At 49.8% G+C, this 18,779-nt stretch overlaps 2 protein-coding genes across 2 annotated transcripts; both read left to right on the top strand.

The window, feature by feature from the left end:
* The first annotated feature begins 356 nt into the window (after window positions 1-356).
* On the top strand, window positions 357-6,921 carry LOC121355266 (keratin, type II cytoskeletal 4-like). The gene is made up of 9 exons (XM_041470539.1): window positions 357-902; window positions 2,063-2,277; window positions 3,309-3,369; window positions 3,644-3,739; window positions 4,478-4,642; window positions 5,121-5,246; window positions 5,799-6,019; window positions 6,378-6,406; window positions 6,518-6,921. Exons 1-9 carry the CDS (start codon window positions 357-359, stop codon window positions 6,919-6,921), a joined length of 1,863 nt encoding a protein of 620 aa, XP_041326473.1.
* Window positions 6,922-11,758: 4,837 nt separating this feature from the next.
* LOC121355265 (keratin, type II cytoskeletal 6A-like) lies at window positions 11,759-17,048 on the top strand. Its single transcript, XM_041470538.1, has 9 exons — window positions 11,759-12,472; window positions 13,299-13,519; window positions 14,346-14,406; window positions 14,927-15,022; window positions 15,129-15,293; window positions 15,415-15,540; window positions 15,843-16,063; window positions 16,176-16,210; window positions 16,558-17,048. The coding sequence occupies exons 1-9, from the start codon at window positions 11,759-11,761 to the stop codon at window positions 17,046-17,048; spliced, it is 2,130 nt and encodes a 709-aa protein (XP_041326472.1).
* Window positions 17,049-18,779: the final 1,731 nt, after the last annotated feature.

Genomic DNA, 18,779 nt, shown 5'->3' with positions numbered 1-18,779 from the left:
AACCCCTTGAATTATTTTGCTAAACTATAATTACACAATAAGGAAGCAGATTAATTAAGTAAAATATAAGTCCTGAAACTGAAGCTTGCAAGCAAAGCAGTTTATTTTAATTTCCACATTATTTCATATGAGATAGAAGTGTTTGCTGTGGGTTTAAAATGTTGGAAGCCATTCCTTGCTGCCAGGCAGACCAAACCCAGTGGATAAATTAAATTTTTGCATCTGAGGCACCTCCTGAAATGTATATAAGGAGAAGGGCTCTGCCTCAGAGGAGCTAAAGGAGATCTCCTTCTTCCAGTCCCTGCTCCTGTCTTGCTCCTCCGCGTCGCTGTCACCACCCACCCACCCCAGCCACCATGAGCCGACAGTGCTACACCTCTGGCTCCATCCTGGGAAGACGAGGCTTTTCCTCGGCATCCGCCGTCTGCGGCCTGGGCAGGGCCAACAGCAGCTCGGCCTCCGTCTGCCAGACCGTGGGACGGAGGTGTGGGATCGGTGGCTTCAGCAGCCGCAGTGTCTGTGACCTGGGCAGAGGGCAAAGGATTTCCTTCGGTGGGAGCTGCCGCAGCGGCGTCTACGGCGGTGCCGGTGTCGGGCGCTGCGGCGTCGCTTACGGCGGGGGCCGCTTTGGCACCGTCGTGGGCTTTGGGAACTGTGCGAGCTTCGGGGGCCTGGGCAGCTACAGAGGCCTGGGGGATGGCGTGGCCGTGGGGGGCTACGGCGGTGGCATCAGCATTGGCCTCGGCGGAGGGAGGTCCGAGGGGATTCGCGGCGTCAGCATCCACCCAGAGCTCCTCAAGCCCCTGTGTGTGGGCGTGGACCCCGAGGAGTGCCAAGTGCGGACCCACGAGAAGGAGCAGATCAAGAACCTCAACAACCAGTTTGCCTGTTTCATCGACAAGGTGAGACCCTGCTTTCCCCACCCCGTGTCCCTCAGCTCCAAAGGGTGCATGTCCCAGAAACAACATGGGGAGCTATTTCTCCTGGTGCCCTGGTATTTAAACGTTTCTTATGAGGCATGGTGGTCCTGGCCTGGAGACCCTCTGGATTTTAGCCTTTCACCAAGGCAACACCACCAGTGTTGTACCTTTGGATGGTCACCAACCTGCTAAAGTGGTCAGGACCAGCTCCAGGGATATAGTAAACCCAAACCTGTGAGTGATGAGATGAAGACACTGAAGGATAGGAAATTTTATTTCAAGTGTATAATCTGATGTTGCTCTCACAAATCTATAAACTCCTGCTCTCACAAATCTATAAACTCCAAAGGACTTCTGCATTCTTAAGATAGTTTGTGTTTCATGAAGGTGATGTGGAAGGATGAATTTAACTAAAATGGGAGGAACTATTTTAATTTCTCTGTCCCTCCACTCTGTGTACAAAATGATTTGGTGATTTCCTAAAAAGATGTAATTTATCATTTTTTCTTGGCTACATTTAAGGGTTTTCATGATTGTTTAGAGAGCTGTTATGGGAAAGAATTTTTCAAACAGCAAAGAAAATCTGCTCTGTCTGATCTGATCTTCATTTTCCTGGAGAGTTGTTCTGCAACCGGAAAAACTGAATCCACCCAGGAGCAGCAACTCCTGCTTCTTCCCATTTGTAAAATGACTTATTCATGACCCATCAAGCTCCTAGAGAGCCCTTTAATCTAGAAATGGAAAGGCATGATAAGTATCCACGATTGGAGTTTAAATCAGATGCATCCCAATGAGCTCCTGGATGGAGCTTTTAGTGCTGAGAAAGACTTGTTACTGCCCTGGGCCCATCGGGAGGCCGAGGATCCAGTTCTGGGGGAGGAGTGGAGGTGTCTGGCTGAGCAAGCATTGGCTGAACCCAGGCTTGGCCTCCATGCAGAGTGAAGGCACTGATGTTGCTCAGCCTGAGATTCGAGTCCTGGGTGGGACCAGTTTAGCTCAGAGAAGATGCTGGTCCCACTCAACCCCCTGAGACAGCAGCACCTGACCATTTGCAATTCAGATCTGATTTTCCCTTTTCCCTTTGGGAAGTACAGAAGCCCTGGGAAAGGAGAACCTGAGTCTCCCATCTCTTCCCTGCCCAGGTGCGGTTGCTGGAGCAGCAGAACAAGGTGCTGACCACCAAGTGGGAGCTGCTGCAGCAGTATGTGCTCCCAGCATCCCGGAGAAACTTGGAACCTGTGTTTGAGAACTTCATCTGCAACCTGAGGAAGCAGCTGGAGTGTGTGATGGGGGAGCGTGAGCGGCTGGAGAACGAGGAGCGGTGCCTGCGGGACCTGGTTCAGGAGTTCAAGTGCAAGTAAGTCACACACAGGGAAGTTGCAGACGTGGATGTTGCTGGGCTGGGTGGTGTCTCTGAGTGTGAATCTAAGGAAATTGCACTGGTTGGATCAAAAAACTGGGGCACAGGGCAGGGCACTACAGTACTGGGCGAGTTTCCTGCACTGGGCATCCAGTGCTGCACTGGAGATGGACTGGGAAATGTTTTCAAGCCCAGTTTTCTTATGGAGCAGGATAAGAAACCACTCTTCCTCTGCCTCCTGCACAGCCCTGTGGTTTGCCATATCAAATCTCCCCACCACCTGTGCCTGTGTTTTCCCCAGTGCCATCCATTCCCACAAAACAAACAAAACCCTCAGCCAATTTTCTCCACTCCACTCTTTACCCACATCATGTTGGGATTCATTCTCTCTTCCCAGAGGGAATGTGGGAATTTCTTTTCTTTAATCTAAGCTGTAGATACTCCTTAATATCTACCCGTGTGCTCTGCTAAGCCACAAAGGTCACTGGATCAACTTTCCCCAGAGTTCGTAATTTCAGATGCTATTTTCTTGCTGAGCCACCATCGAGCCGGTCAACTCACAGAATCAGCATCTTGTGAAAGTTCTTGCAGGTCCCAATTACTGATTCATTATGCCCTGACTGTGCTACCCCTGCATTCTGGAGTTTCACAGGTTGCTCAAGCTCCTGAACTTCCCCTGGGGCATTTTGGCCAGTCTCCCCATAAACACTCTGAGCACAGTCCTGGATGCTTTGGAAAAACATCTCACAAAGCAGAAGGGCTGGAAGCAGCAACCCAAGCCTCCAGCTTTGCATTTCTGGTGGTTTGGCTGGATTTTCTGTCCTCTGACTCCAGCCACCCAAACCACTGGCATGGCTAAAACTGCTGAGTAAAACCCAGTGAGGGGGTAAGAAACAGCAATGAAGGAAAAACAATGATAAAAAATGAGGTGCAAAGTGAAGTCTCATTTCCCACGGTCTGCACTGGATGGTTGGATGATGGAGATGGGACCCCCAGGGCTCAGCATCCCCTGCTCTGCTTTCCTGCAGGTATGAAGATGAGATCAACAAGCGCACAGCAGCAGAGAATGAGTTTGTGGTGCTCAAGAAGGTGAGTCAGAGCCAGATAAGGGTGGGCAAACCCTGGGCCTGGGGTCAGTGGGAGAAGTGGGGGGTCCTGGCACCATGGCATAGTGTGACGCCCCAAAATTGAGACAACCCAAGGAATCTGGAGGGCCCCTCTGAGGTTTACAGGACATGAAGCCCAAACCCACATAGTGCTAAGGGCTGGAAATAGTGGGGTTTTCTCCTAATCTAAAGAAAACCTGGGATTTGCCACAGTTGTTCCTTCACCTCTTTTCACCAAATTCCTGGTATCTCTCCAGGATGTGGATTGTCTCTACCTGACCAAGGAGGAGCTGGAGGTGAGGGTGGGTCTCCTGCGGCAGCAGCTGGAGTTCCTCAAGTGCATCTACGCCGAGGTAAGAGCTCCTGGCCCAATCTGCCCCCTGGGGTGAGGCATCATCTCCTGCCCTCCCCACCCAAGTCTTACACCAAGAGTGAAGGGAAAGGTGTCTTTTCTGAAAATCCTGGAATTGCAGCCCAAAACTATGTCTTTTAGATGTATTTGATAACAATGCTGTCACACCTACTTTGGGAAGGCAAAGAGTGTCTTGGTTGCTACTTTGCTGCCCACAAGGGGAGGGATATTTTGCCTGAAAACCTCTCAAATTCTAGTCCAAATCATCCCTGGGTTGACCTGGGTTTCTAGCACTTTTTTTTTTTTTCAGTAGTCAAAATATTTTTATGAAAATAACACTTCTGTTTAAAATTCCACAAGTTTTTAACAAAACACAGAGGGGACACTTTGCATTGACACATTTTTGAGCTAAACCCCCTCAGCAGGGGTCAGTGGGGCTCAAAGAACATGAGGATTCCCAATCCAGGAGAGCACTGGCACAGCCAGGAATGCAGAAGTGGCTTGCTTCATCAGGATTCCCCACCCTTCCTTAGGGAACTGCACGTAGCCATCCCATGTTGTGCCACCAAAACAGGTCCCAGCTGCCAGGTCTTGCTGGACACACAAGTCGGCCAACTGGAAAACCCCATGTGGGGAGTTCAGGGGAGAACCTCCTCCAACCAGACCCCCCCTGGCTGGGGTTGCTGCTGGCCTGGCTGAGGCTGGTTGCGGGAATGGAACTGATGCTCTGGTCCTGCAGGAGAGGGCTCAGCTGGACTGTCAGCTGTGTGACACTTCTGTCATCGTGCAAATGGACAACAGCCGGGACCTGGACATGGAGGGCATCATCAAAAGCGTGGAGTGCTGCTATGAGGAGATTGCCCAGAAGAGCAAGGCCGAGGTGGAGGCTTTCTACCAAACCAGGGTGAGTATTCCATGAATTTCTGTGACAGACCACTTCTGAGACCATTCCCGAGACCATTCCCATCCTCCATGATGCAACTTTAACCTGTCTCACACTGTGTATTGGCTTCAGTTTGCTCAAGAAAGTTGTACCAAAAAAACCCCAAACACAAACCAACTTTAAAAGTGTGGTTTGAGACATTTCAGTACAAGCAGAGCAGATCAGAGTGTTCAGAGATGTCCCCTTCGTGCACTCTGAGGAGCATCATTACTTCCCAAAGGGCAAATCATAGAACCTTGAGTCTGGAAAAGACCTCCAAGATCAGCAAGTCCAGGACTCCCCTGAGACTCTTGCCTTATCCAGACTGAGGCCATGTCTGGGTGGTGCCCTGGGGACACCGACCCTGGTGCAGCTGCAGAGATTTCCACCTCCTGGGAAGGTGGGGGCCCTGGGAAGGGGGATTTGGGTGCATTGACATCATCCCCTTCCCATGCAACAGCTGGAGGAACTCCACAGCAGCCGGGGCAAGTTCTGTGATGACCTGAGGAACAACCAGAGTGAGATTGCTGAGCTCAACAGGATGATCCAGAAGCTGCAGTGTGAGTCGGACAACGTGAAGAAACAGGTAGGACCAAGGGATGGATCCACCTGGGAGTGCAGCTCCTCCGTCAAAGGGCATTGTCCTACCAGCTCCCACCCTGTGGAGCTGCAAAGAACCCCCTGCCCCAGATTAGGTCTATTTTAACTTCTCATCTGCTGCTCATGAACACAAAAAAAGCAGATTTATTTCTCACTTTGCAAATAAGAAGTGCGTTGGTTTGGCGGTACCCGAATAAGTGTTTGCTGTGGGTTCCCACCAGGCTGCAGCCAACAGATCCCATCCCCTTCATCCCAAATAGCTTGGTCACCACAAGTTCAGCCTAAATCTTGGCTCTCTGGCGCTTCCTGGCTGAGAAATATATGAGCAACACTGTGGAGATAACCCTTAATATCACCCTTGGCTGCCTTCTTGCCCAGAGGAATTGTGCCTGGAAGTGTCCAAGGCCAGGTTGGATGTGGCTTAGAGCAGCCCAGGCTAGTGGAAGGTGTTCCTACCCTTGGCAGGAGATGGGACTGGATGGGCTTTACCTTACTTGACTGAAGTTTTGTGGGAATGTCCTCCTGTCGCTGTCCCCAGATCTCAGCCCTGCAGACAGCCATCTGTGATGCTGAGCAACGAGGAGACTGCGCCCTCAAGGATGCCAGGCAGAAGCTGGTTGACCTGCAGACAGCTCTGCAGCAGGCCAAGGACAAGATGGCCTGTCTGCTCAGGGACTACCAGGAGCTGCTCAATGTCAAGCTGGCCCTGGACATTGAGATTGCCACATACAGGACGCTGCTGGAGGGAGAAGAGAGCAGGTAGGAGCAGCCCTGGATGCACCTTGTAAGGATGATCAGCAAAAGACAAGGGGAGGAGAAAGAAATCCTGCACCCACGGCTGCAGAGGGGAGCAGGGTCCCTTTTCCCTCCCACTGGGTGCAGAGGGGATCACACTCTCATCCAAAAAGAGGATGGGATATTAGTGTGACCGTGGAATTAGGGACCCAACCCTGCAGTGCTTTGGTGGGCAATTTGAACAAGCGCCTCTCAGCAGGGTGCACCTAAAGAGTCGAAGGAATGTCAGGTTTCTAAGGAGGCAGTGGCTGGGCTCTATTTGCCTGTGAATTTGAGAAATATGTCCCTAAATACACCTCTGAGACATTTCTTTCCTTGACAGGATATGCACCGGCAACCCTGTGAGCGTAGGTGAGTTAATGAACCCCGTCTTGATTTCCTTGATTTTTTAAGCTTGTAAAGCTCCTTCTAAGCCGGGTTTTCGCTGCTCTGGGCGTGACCGAGCCTGTTTTTCTCCCGCAGCCGTGGTCAGCGGCGGGGGCACGGTCGGGGAGTGCCGATCCCTGTCTGGAATCGGAGGCAAATGCACCGTGAAGACCGGAGCGGCCGGCGCGGGGCTGGGCATGGTCTCGTCCTTCGGCAACGCCGGGTTCAGCACCCGGAGCGTGGATTGCGTCCCCAAGGTCGGGGCAGGGTTCGGGGCCAGGAGCGCGGTCAGCTGCGTGGGGAGGGAAGTGCTCACCGGGGTGGACGGAGTCCAGTGCGCCGCCGGGATGGGCAACCTGGGCAACCTGGGCAACCTGGGCAACGTGGTGTGCGCGGGGGTGGAGCAGTGCGGCCCCGGGGCCGTGCTCATCCCCGGGACCCCGGGGGTCTGCGGCAACCGCTTCAGCACAGCCGTGCGCGTGGTCAGGACGACCCGGTAGAGACCGGCGGGGCCCGGCACGGCAGATTTTATAATAATCAGCATTTCTGCAATAAAACAGTATTCCCCCTCCCTCTGACAGCCACAGGGATCACAGAACCATGCGCTAGGACATCGCTCTGCCTAAACCCTTAGCCTGACAAAACCTACCCTCTCCCTGATGTATTTCTTAGGGGAAATTCCCCCCTGCCCCCCTCAGCCAGGTGAGATTTTAATTTCAGAGACTATCCCTGTCTCCACTCATCATCTTGGCTTTTCAGTCACCCTTCCCTGCTTGACCCCTTTCCAGCAGAGACTTCTAATGCAGCTATTGCAAAAGGATGAAAAATTTGGTCATTCCAACTTCAGAGAGAGAAGCCACAATTTAATTGTCCAAGACAAAGCTGCAGCTGTAATTTAGTTCTTTAATGACAGAAGAAAATCCAATTTTTCCTGTTTACAAGAGGGTTGGGAATGCTTATGCAAATTGGTCCAGCTTGCTACATTGCGTTTGGTAGAGCAGATTTTAATTACACCCCAATGAGCACCTTATATTTCTGTAGTTAAATGCATGTGTTGTTTTTCCTGTGTGCAATAGACGGAGTTAAAGCTTTTCATGTGTAAGTGAACAGAGTTATTACCCTTCGCTTACTCCAGACTTTCAGCTGTACCTTCAATAAACTCCATGCATAATTCATGCTGCACTGCCTGGGCTTTATTTCCCTCCCTCATATTGCAAATCAAAGAAATTTCCTCAAACCCGAGTCTCCAAATAGGTGGAGTTTGGAGCTTCAAGAAGGTTTTGTCTGCTCTCCTTCCTGAAGCATCTTTGCATACCTTTATTCCATCCACTGATTAGTGTGGCCACAAGGAAGTCTGGAAAAGAGGTTATTTAACCATCCGTGGGTATGCAGTTTGCTTGGGATCTCTCACAGTGTCTGGGATTTCTGGAGATGGAATAAAAAGGCAGCCATGCCCTTGTTTAAGGAAATCAGTGAGAACCAGCTCCGAGAGGAACAAGAAAATAATCCCACACCACACCTGTGAAACCCTCTCACGAGAGTGGGCTGATTTTAGAAGTAAGAGCAAAGTGCAGTTTCCCAAAATGCAGTACCAGGGGCTTCTTCCTCAACCACCACATTCCTTAAAATATGTGAACTCACACAAAAATCAGGGTCTGGAGATGTGGCTAGACATGCCCCTCCATCATCCCTTCCAGGGTGGGAAAACCCTCTCTCACAATTTTAGGAAACTGGGATTTAGGAGAAAACACATAGTCCTCTCATTTTCTCTATGAGGTTCATAGAATTATGGAGTATTCTGGGTGGGAAGGGACCCACAAGGATCATTGAATCCCAGTCCTCACAGGACACCCCAAAAGTCCCACCAGATGCTTGAGTGTTGTCCCAACACTCCTGGACTTCTGCAGGGCTCCTAATTCCCCTGGACAGTGACCCCCTGATGGATCTCTATAACTTGGCTGGGAGGATCTTGCCATGGTGACAGCTCAGCCCAGCTGGATGGACAGCTGGAATCACAGGAAAACAAGCCAGCCCTGCAGCTCCTCCCTTCCCACAGCTCCCTGTGGTACAGCCAACAGCCCCTGAGCCAGCTCTGCATCACCCTTGGAGAAATCCCTGTGTCCAGCCTGGAGCAGCACAGGGTGTGGGCAGGTTCATGTGCCCATGAAAGGCTCACCAAGAACCAGGGGCTGGAATTTATTCCCCCATGGCCCACTCTGCTTCCAAGACTTCCCCGCTGACTCACGGCTTCTTTCCCTCGACCTCTGCAGGGTTGGAGGATGAGCTCAGCCCCCATCCCAGACTCAGTCTGTCCTTGCTGGTGGGATGGGAATGAACCCAGCATGGGATGAGCTCTGGCTTTTGCTGCTCTCCCAGCACTGGGCATTCTGGCTCCCCTCGTGGTTTATTGGATGTGATCAGCAGGGAGCAGAGCACTAATTCTGTTTTAATAAATGCTACAGTTCACTGGGGGGTGGTGAAAGCCAAGTGGGTCAGCCCTTGGTGAGAAAGCAAAACTTACTCTGCTAAAGATGTTTTTGGAAACGTCTTCATCTTTTCTGCTCCATGAACACGACTCAGGCTCCATCTCATTTCTATGTAAATACCAAGCAGAAACACCCAAAACAAGAAGCTTCCAGTGCCCCAACAGGTCATAATTTATGTTGATCATCTCCCTGCAAAGCAATACCTGAACACCAAACACCAGCCAGCTCCCCAGGGGGCAAAAGCAGTCTGGCAGCTCTTGCATTTCTGGGAAAAAACCTTTAATCATCCTTATCCTCAACTCCCAGCTATTGCAAAAGCCATGTTTGCTGCTGCCTGCTTGAAGATGTTCATGCAGATCAGGGTATTTTGGAGAGAAAAAAACCAGGAATGTGGGTTTGGGGTGGATGGAGGTCAAATCCTGCACAGTGTAAATCTGAACAGACCCTTTTGTAAATTGATAGAGTCCAAAACTATGGATTCACAGAATGGTTGGGTTAGAAGGCTCTCATAAACCATCTCATTCCACCCCCTGCCATGGCCAGGGACAACTTCCACTGTCCCAGGTTGCTCCAAGTCCCATTCAGCCTAGCCTTGGACCCTTTGAGGGATGAGGCAGCCACAGCTTCTCTGGGAAATCCATTCCAGGGGTCTCCTCACCCTCTCAGGGAGGAATTTCTTCCATATATTTAACTTTGACTTTCCCTCTTTCAGCTTGAGCCCAGAGCCTGGCAGAGTTGATCCAAACAGACATGAAAATGCCGCATCTGCCTCTGGGTTTGGAGCCCCAGCCCTTGGCTCCTCCACACCACCAACCACCCCAGGAAGGAAAGGGAGCATTTTTCAGATGGCCTTTGCCTCGCTCACATACCCTGTGGATAACAAGCCGCAGGGAGAAAAGTGTGGGAGCCTGAAGTGACAATTCCCTCTTTCTTCTTGGCAGCCCCACCTTTAATCCCATTACATTCATTCAGCTCTAACATCTGATCTGAACCCGTTCTTCAGCTTCAGGACAAGCTGCCTTTACTGGGGTCAAGGAACCATGAAGACAAAATCTCATTTTCCCATCGCACCCTGGCTTTGAATTTTATGCAAATCACTGAGGCAAGGGATGCTCATGAATTTCAAGTGACATTCCAGGTTCAGACCCTCATTTTCCAAAAAGAAACAAGCTGACTTGCACCATCCTGGAATAATTTCTCACTGCAAAGGGAAATTCTCTTTCAGTGCCCCAGCTCTCCCATTCGAGCCTGCCCAGCAGCATTTGTTCAGCGATAATCAGATATTTTGTCTTCTGTATTCAGTAGCACCTGTTTAAATGTTCTTCCAGAGAAGCCAGTGGGATTTTAGCTCCTTAATGGTTTTGTAGCTCTGGGGCACAGGGATGTGTTTTGAAAGACAAGTAGAGTCCTGTCCTGTAAATATATTTAAGCTCCAGACCTGCAGAATTCAGGCAAAGCCACCAGGGCAGCCCCATGCTGAAAACCAGCTGAGCTCTGGCATGCAAGGGATAAAATACTCTCAACACTGCAGTTCCACAAAGTCTGAGATGCCAGAAAATGTCACCACACCCTGTTGAATTTATCTTTTTTTCCCAAGGACTCCAGGAAGCAAAATGAGGAGAATTTGTGGGAGTATTTTTAATAAATAAAAAAATTAAATCCTCTTTTGGCAGCATTTTGGATGGAAGGTTCGAAGGTCTTTAAAAGAAATCAGAGCTAGAGAGAGCCAGAAACTCAGGACTGACTACATCCTAAAGTGGGCAAATGACATCATTCCACAGAGCTGGGCAGAGAGTTTTTGAGAAAATCTGCCTCTTTTTTTGAAATGTTTTTTAAGTCAAGATGAAAATGCATCAATCACATCATCAGCGAGCTGGAGAAATTACAACACAGCCTCTGTGTGGAATGGAGTTGTCCTCTGGAAATACAAATATCCAGAGGAAAAGCCTACAAAGCCTGCCATAGGCTAAATACTGAATACAAACGGGCAAAATTTGAGGTGGTATTTACATCTGGAAAGGAGAAAGAGGAAAACTTGATCAGGACCTCTTTGTCAAGTCAAACGAAAGAGATGGTCCCTGCCCAGGGAGTAGGAACTGCAAACTGGATAAGTTAGAGTCCCAGAAGTGATGTCAGGTTTCATGAACATCAAGCTGCTTTCTGCCTTCAGGTGAAGAAACCCCATGAATTATTTTTGTTCAGATTTAACCATTTTGTTCTCACTGTCTTTCACTTGAGTTAGTCCAGAGGACTCTCCACTGATCTCTGTGTTGATGTGCTGCATCTTTTAAGTAGAATTGGGATTCCAAGACATTATTTCTGGCTTTATAACATTTAAAATTTATTTTCTTTCACGGTAAGGAAATTATAGAATCATGGAATCCCAGAATGGTTTGAGTTGGAAGGAATCTCAAAGACCATCTCATTCCATCCCCTCTATGGGCAGGGACACCTTGCATTAACCCAGGTTGCTCCAAGCCCCTCGCAACCTGGCCTCAGACACTTCCAGGGTTAGGCAAAATAATACAAAATAAAATAATTCATCTCTGCAAGGAGACAGAGGTTTTGCATCAGGCTGAGCTCTCCCTGCGAGAAATCTGGGTGTTAGATAACTCTTCCAGCTGAGCAGATCCAGCCCCAGGAGGTGTGTTTGGGTGCAATCAAGGTTTAACAAGTCTCAGGGAGACAGCTGCCTCCTGGCATGTCAAAACCATGAAGGCACTAAATTGATCACTGGACTTCCATGCAGCCAAGCCCAGATCCCTGGGGGATAAAAGGGGCACCTGTATTTGCTTTCCTCAGAGAGCTGCAGAGTCTCTCTGGCTGCGTGGAGCCCTTCTCTGCTGCCGCGATGAATCGGACACTCAGCATGAGGGCAGGAGGTGGAGGCCGATCCTACAGCGCTGCCTCGGCCATAATTCCCAGCAGCAACAGGGCTGGCTTTAGCTCTGTGTCTGTGGCACGATCAGGAGGAGGAGGAGGTGGCTTTGGGAGGCTCATTGGAGGAGGTGGTGGTGGCAGTTCTGGCGGTGGTGGAGGTTTTGGCAGCAGGAGCCTCTACAACCTTGGTGGTAGCAAGAGGATTTCCATCGGGGTTGGAAGCAGCTTCCGAGCTGCTTTTGGAAGTGGAGCTGCTGGCTCTGGCCTGGGGGGTGGCGGCGGAGGGGGTGGCTGTGGGCTTGGCAGTGGTGGAGCTGGTGGATTTGGTGGTGGTGGAGCTGGTGGTGGCCTTGGGCTGGGGCTTGGTGGTGGAGGTGGTGGATTTGGCTTTGGTGGAGGTGCTGGCGGGCTTGGCTATGGTGGTGGTCATGGAGGTGGTGGAGGGCTTGGCTTTGGTGGACTGGGGGGTCTGGGAGGATTCCCTGCGGGGCTGGGTGGTGGCAGGAACCCCCCAGGATTTTCTGGTGGGCCATCTGGAGTGGGTACAATCCAAGAAGTGACTGTAAACCAGAGTCTCCTGGCACCGCTGAACCTGGAGATAGATCCAAACATCCAACAGGTGCGGAAAGATGAGAAGGAGCAAATCAAGACCCTCAACAACAAATTTGCTTCTTTCATCGACAAGGTGAGACTTCGTTGGGTGCTGTCGATCTGTGGTAGAGGGGGAGTGAGGATCTAGTAGGTACAAAAATATCACTTCAGAGATCTCCAGTCTTTCACTCATTTCCTCCCTGCATGTCTTTGTTAACTCTCTCAAACAATAATGTCCTTCTGAACATTGACAGAGGAGAAAACAAGACAAGAAAATTGAAGTAATGGGATTAGGTCCAGGTTTTGTGCCTGGGAAATAACAGAGATTAGTTGAAATGGATTAAGTCACTTTTGGGTCCAGCTCTAGTGGCTCAACCCAGCTCTCTCTCTGGGCAATCACAGCAGATGTCTTGGTCTTTGTTGTTTATTGCCTGCAAGATAAAATCCTTTTTATATTGACTCAATTGACTCAACCACTCAAGTCCTTCCTCGGCTTTTAATTGGACAAATATGTTGTATGTGTGAGCAAAAGAAAAGGTAATTAAGCCTTTTAGCATTAGTACTCAGACCTTGGCTTTAATGAAGAAAGATATATATCTTACAAAGAAAAAAACCCCAGAGGGCATGAAAGAAGAACTTCACTGTCTGGTGAAGAAAGAGCTGAACCCAAATTTTCTTACCATTGCTCATTGGCTTCCTCAATCAAATTGTCTCTGAAGAGAACTGTCCACTGGGGGTGGATTTGCTCAGCTACAAGTTGGGCTAACATAGCCCTGGATAATCCAGAGGATATTCCCAGCTTGGAAACTCTTAGCTCAGGAATCCTTTGGCTCCTGCCATGCATCACTGCCAGTGTTGAATATTGGCTGTCAGCTCACAGGTATCTTCTGCCTAAACCTCTTCTGCTTCCCAACGCTCAGGTTCGCTTTCTGGAGCAGCAGAACAAGGTGCTGGAGACCAAATGGACCCTTCTGCAGGAGCAGGGCCAAAAAAACAATTCCAGCAAGAGCAACCTGGACCCGCTGTTCGAGGCCTACATCAACAACCTGCGGCGGCAGTTGGCCAACCTGCTCAATGAGCGGGGACGCATGGATGGGGAGCTGAAGAACATGCAGGACCTTGTGGAGGACTTCAAAAACAAGTGAGTATGAAATGGGGTGTAAATGGTTCAGCTGAACACTGAGCAGCAGGAATTTTCACCCAGAGGGTTGTTAGGCACTTCCCAGGCTCCCCAGGGAATGGTCCCATGGCTGCCAGAGCTCCAGCAGTGTTTGGACAATGCTCTCAGGCACAGGATGGGATTGGTGGGGTGTCCTGTGCAGGGACAGGAGTTGGATTCAAGGATCCTCATGGGTCCTTTCCAACTCAGCTGAATCTGTGATTCTATAATTCTGTAATTCTAGGATTCTGTGATTCTATAATTCTATGATTCTGTGGTTCTATGATTCTGTAATTCCATGGTTCTATGATTCATGTCAAAACTTTCAATTTCTGAAAGTCAAACATCCAAACTGAAGTATTAATGGAAATTTCTCTAGGAAAGGGGAAAAAGTGTCTCCAGTTTGTGCTCCAACCTGTAACACAGAGCATCACTAATCACATCCAATACCCCATGCTCAGAGGTATCTCTCCCTGCAGGACCCATTTTCCTCAACAGCACCAAAAAGGGTCCATCAACATTTTTCCCATTAAAAAATGGAGATTCAGCCAGCACACAGCACACAGTACCTTGTGATAGCTGTTGCAAAGGAAAATCCTCTAAACCAGCTTTACCTTCCTTGTTCCATCTGCATTAAGTCAAAAATGTCCTTTCAGCCTTTTGAGAAAGGGGAATCTCACACGTTGGAGCTGGACAGTTCCCAGGAGGCTGATTTGGAGATGCCACCCCCAGTCCAGATCACTTTGCAGTACTACCTGTTCTTCTTCCCGAGGTCTGATCCAGCACCTCTTTCCCTTTATCCCTGTAGATATGAAGAGGAAATCAACCGGCGCACAGCAGCAGAGAATGAATTTGTGGTGCTCAAGAAGGTGGGTGAGACAGGAGGTGCTGCAGATGCTGAGCCAACCCCAACTATTGCACAAACTGGGAATATCCTGAGGGGTGGGAGATCTCATGGAGCTGTATCCTCATCCTTAGAAGGATTTTAAATCACCATTTTTTCATGGTATTGCGGGAAAGGAATAGAGTGGCTTGTAGGAAGGAAGGAAAATCTCCTCCCTGTCCGGTCCCACAACACACACAGGTGAAAAACAGACCATGTAGAGAGAAAACGGATCAGTCATGCTTGGGAATCCCAGGTACCAAGGCCAAAGAGCCAGGACCTCCCTCATTATCCACTTCAAAATTACACAAAGCACTTTTCTGGGGCAAGAGATGCCATCTTGGTGGTCTTCCAGTGGGATGTGCCAAGCATTCTCTACCAGGCAGCAGGGAAAGGGGCAGCCTCATCTTCAGGCTTGGCCGTTTCTTGGCTGTGGCTAGGAATTTCTTCCTGGCTGAGAAGAGGATCCAGGTGCCACAGGTGTCCCCACAGCTGCTCTTTTCCAGGATGTGGATGCTGCTTATATGAACAAGGTGGAGCTGGAGGCCAAGGTGGATGCCCTCAGTGATGAACTCAACTTCCTTCGAGCCCTCTACGAGGCGGTATGGACAAATCCCCGATTCCTGTCCTGCCGTTGTCCTTGGCTGGGGAATGCCACCACTCTGAGGGTTGGGAGAGGTAAGTGCAGCTCCCGTATGCTTCCCACAGGAGCTGGCCCAGCTCAGTGCCCAAGTGTCCGACACTGCTGTCATCCTGTCCATGGACAACAACCGGGACCTGGACCTGAGCAGCATCATTGCCGAAGTCAAAGCTCAGTATGAGGACATCGCCAACCGGAGCCGCGCTGAGGCCGAGGCTTGGTACCAAACCAAGGTGAGCTGACCCATCAATGCCACACAAAATCCCTGCTGCCCCTAAGAGGGGCTGTTTGAGCCATGTCTTGTCCAGCCAGACACCTCAGACGGTTCAGGTTACGTCTTCCTTCTCACATCAGTTTGAGGAGCTGCAGGCCACGGCTGGGAAACACGGTGATGACCTGCGCAACACAAAGGGTGAAATCTCAGAGCTCAACCGGCTCATCCAGAGGATCCGCTCTGAGATAGAGAACACGAGGAACCAGGTAGGAATGGCAAAAGGAGCCAACAGAGCCCCATTCTGTTGTCCCTCAATACCACAGCTCAGCTTTGCTGGTTAGGGACTTTTCCAGCCTCGTTAAAGGTGTTGAATTCCCTCCTGGAAAGGGTTTCACAATGTAAAATTTAACTATTAAGTCATAATTGCCAGCCTGGCATTTCAACTCCAGCCATGTTAGCTCAGCTGGAGCATTTTCCATGAATGACCCAGCCAGAATAGGTTTCTTCCTTGGATGACTCTCACCCAAAGGGAAGAGCAGCTTTCCAAGCCCCCCCATCTGCCTTGCAGTGTGCCACCCTGCAGACGGCCATCGGAGACTCTGAGGAGCGTGGGGAGATGGCCCTCAAGGACGCCAAGGCAAAGATGATTGACCTGGAAGACGCCCTGCAGAAAGCCAAGGCTGACATGGCCCGGCAGCTCCGGGAGTACCAGGAGCTCATGAACGTCAAGCTGGCCCTGGACATTGAGATTGCGACCTACAGAAAGCTGCTGGAGGGCGAGGAGAGCAGGTGGGAGCAAAATCCTTGTGGGGATAGTAGTGACTGTCACTTTTCCCATCAGAGATTGGTTCTTCTGCCTGTATCCATAATTTTGCTCTAATCTTCTCTAATCCCCCAACAGGCTCAGTGGGGAGGGACTGAACCCCATCAGCTACTGTAAGTATGATAGTTCTAGATCCCAAAGTTTGGCTTTGGGAACAAGGCCTGGGAGAAACCATGGGAAAAGGGAAGTTTTGCCCCACATAAGACTTTTGGGGCCCTCCCCTGTCATTATGGGCTTGTGCAGGGGATGAAAGTTGGGTTTGAGTCCTGTGGATCAAGGTCCTGATGATGGTGCTTCCTGGAACTGGGTGACTCCCCAGAGAAACTGTAGCTGCCCCTTCCTGGAGTGCCCCTCCCATCCCCTCCCATCCCCTCCCATCCCCTCCCATCCCACCTCACCCCATCCTAGATTCCATGCCTGCCAAGCAGATATCCAACCCTCTGGTTGCTTTTCCTTGCAGCAGTCATCAGCTCCAGCTCTGGCATTTCTGGTGGAACTGGCTTAGGAGGAGGATTTGGTGGACTGAGCCTGAGTGGAGGAGGCGGCGGAAGTGGTTTTGGCCTTGGAGGAGGTGGTGGAAGCAGCTTTGGTCTTGGAGGAGGTGTTGGAAATGGTTTTGGCCTTGGAGGAGGCGGCGGGAGCAGTTTCGGTCTTGGATCTGGTGGTGGAGGAGGAGGAGGAGGAAGCTACAGTTTTGGAAGCGGAGGAGGACTTGGACTCGGGGCTGGAGGTGGTCTTGGAGGTGGATTTGGAGGAGGGAGTGGTCTGGGCTCTGCTGGCAGCTACAGCCATGCCGGGGGTGGCAGCAGCGCCCTGAGCACCAGTGGAGGGAATTTCAGCTCTGGAAGTGCAAAAGGCACCAACCCAGGTGTGAAAATTGTCTCCAAAACCTCCTCCAGCAAAAAGAGCATAAAAAGCCAAAGCCTGAAGAATGCCACAGAGCCCGAGTAAAGCCAAGCCCAGACCCTCCCATGGCTCCTCTGTTCCTCCTGCCCACCATTCTCCCTCACCTCCACCCTTCCAGCTGCCCCTGCCCTGCTCCTGCTCTGTAGTTCTCACGCATTTGGATATCAGGTCAAGAAAAGCAGTGGAACACACAGAAACCAGAGCTCTCCAAGTCCCTGGAATGAGAGTTAAAGGAAAACATGGGCCTAAGTGATTGTTCTGAATGGGGAATTGTTTTGGTTTTCCATTTGTTTTTAATAAGGCCAAGCAGTTTGTGATTGTGGCCACCCACAGCCATCATCTAAAACAGAGCAAATGGTAGGGAAGGTTTTAGCTCAGTTCTGGCTCCTTCATCCCAGAAGCCCGGGGTGGGCTGGGAATGTGTGTTGAGCTCACCCTGCTTTGCCTTCACTGCTGGAATGAGCCCAACTCGCTCCTTCACAAGACAAGCTCATCTGCATCAGAGGTCTGGGTTATTTTTCTGCTGCCTAGAAATACCCCTGGAGGATACTCAAAGATCCCAGGCAGTGGCTTGTGATGTCCCTCTTAAAATTGTCTTCATTCTGATTCACTCTGGTGAGATGGAAAATCCCTCTTTCCTCCATTCACAGCCAAGTTTTGAAAGATATGATTCTTCCAGATATTGCCAAGTTTTGCTGCTGAGTCAGCTCAGGCACTTGAGCCTGACCAGGAATTTGTAGCACTAACGCTGGAGCAGCAACTTGAGATTCCTCTACCCACAGATGAGAATTCAGTGTGCCACAAGCTTATCAAAAAGCTTTTCCCAAATCACTCTCCCGTTCCTGTCCTTTCTCTTCTTAAATGAGTTTTCCACAGTGGCCTTTACATGTAACTTTGGGGATGGTTTTTGTCAGAGGATTCACCAGTGATTGATCCAGAACCTATAAAAAATGACTTGTTTTCTAAATTATAGGATTTTAAAATTCTAAATAATGTCTGACACAATGAGTTCTTCAAAAGCAAGATCAGTGCTTGCTGTTAAATGGGGTTTCTGTCCTGTCCCATGCAAGGTGTTGCTGGAATGTCTTCAAAAATTCCCAAATCCTCCAGCAATCCATGTCCTGCTCTCTTTCCCCACAGTCTTGGTTGCAGCAGGTGGGAAAAGTCTGAGACTGCAAAAATCACACTGGAAAAGCTGCCTGAAGGGCCATGTCCACAGCTCCTGGGGGAATTCCAGCATCTCTTCTCTGTGTGGGTTCCTCTGCCACAAGAAAGACCTTTGGGAAACTGGGAAGTGCAGCAGGTTCCAGCCCAGTGTGTGGGAAACAGGGCAGTCGAGAGCAGGATCCCAAAGGAACTCCAGCATCCCAAATCTATTTTCCCTTTTTCTGGTGGAATTTACTCCTCTAGACTTCCACTGTGTCTTTTTATTTTCGGAAAGCACCATTAAAAAAGAAAATTGCACCTTTTTATACTTCCGTAATAGTGATGCCACTCCGTGTTTCCCTTCCTCTCTCTGTTTGGAATGTGTCCAATAAAACCACATTGTAATTTATTTGTTCTTTTTATTCTAAACCAGAACCAGCAATAGAAAATATTTCCAACCTTCATCAGAATGAGCTGGAGGCATATTTTTTTTTACTTCCAGGGAAAAGCTTTGAAATTCTGATTAAATTATAATGAAAATCTTGAAATTGGTTGTCACAAAATAAATTGAAGAATTGGAGAAAACTGGGGGAGAAAGAGGAGGAAGAGAAGGAGGGTGGAGGTTTATCC

This window comes from Pyrgilauda ruficollis, unplaced genomic scaffold (assembly GCF_017590135.1).
Source record: "Pyrgilauda ruficollis isolate IOZ18807 unplaced genomic scaffold, ASM1759013v1 scaffold248, whole genome shotgun sequence".
NCBI lineage: Eukaryota > Metazoa > Chordata > Aves > Passeriformes > Passeridae > Pyrgilauda > Pyrgilauda ruficollis.
Note: the sequence above shows the minus strand (reverse complement) of the source record. Positions and strands in the feature narration are given on the sequence as shown.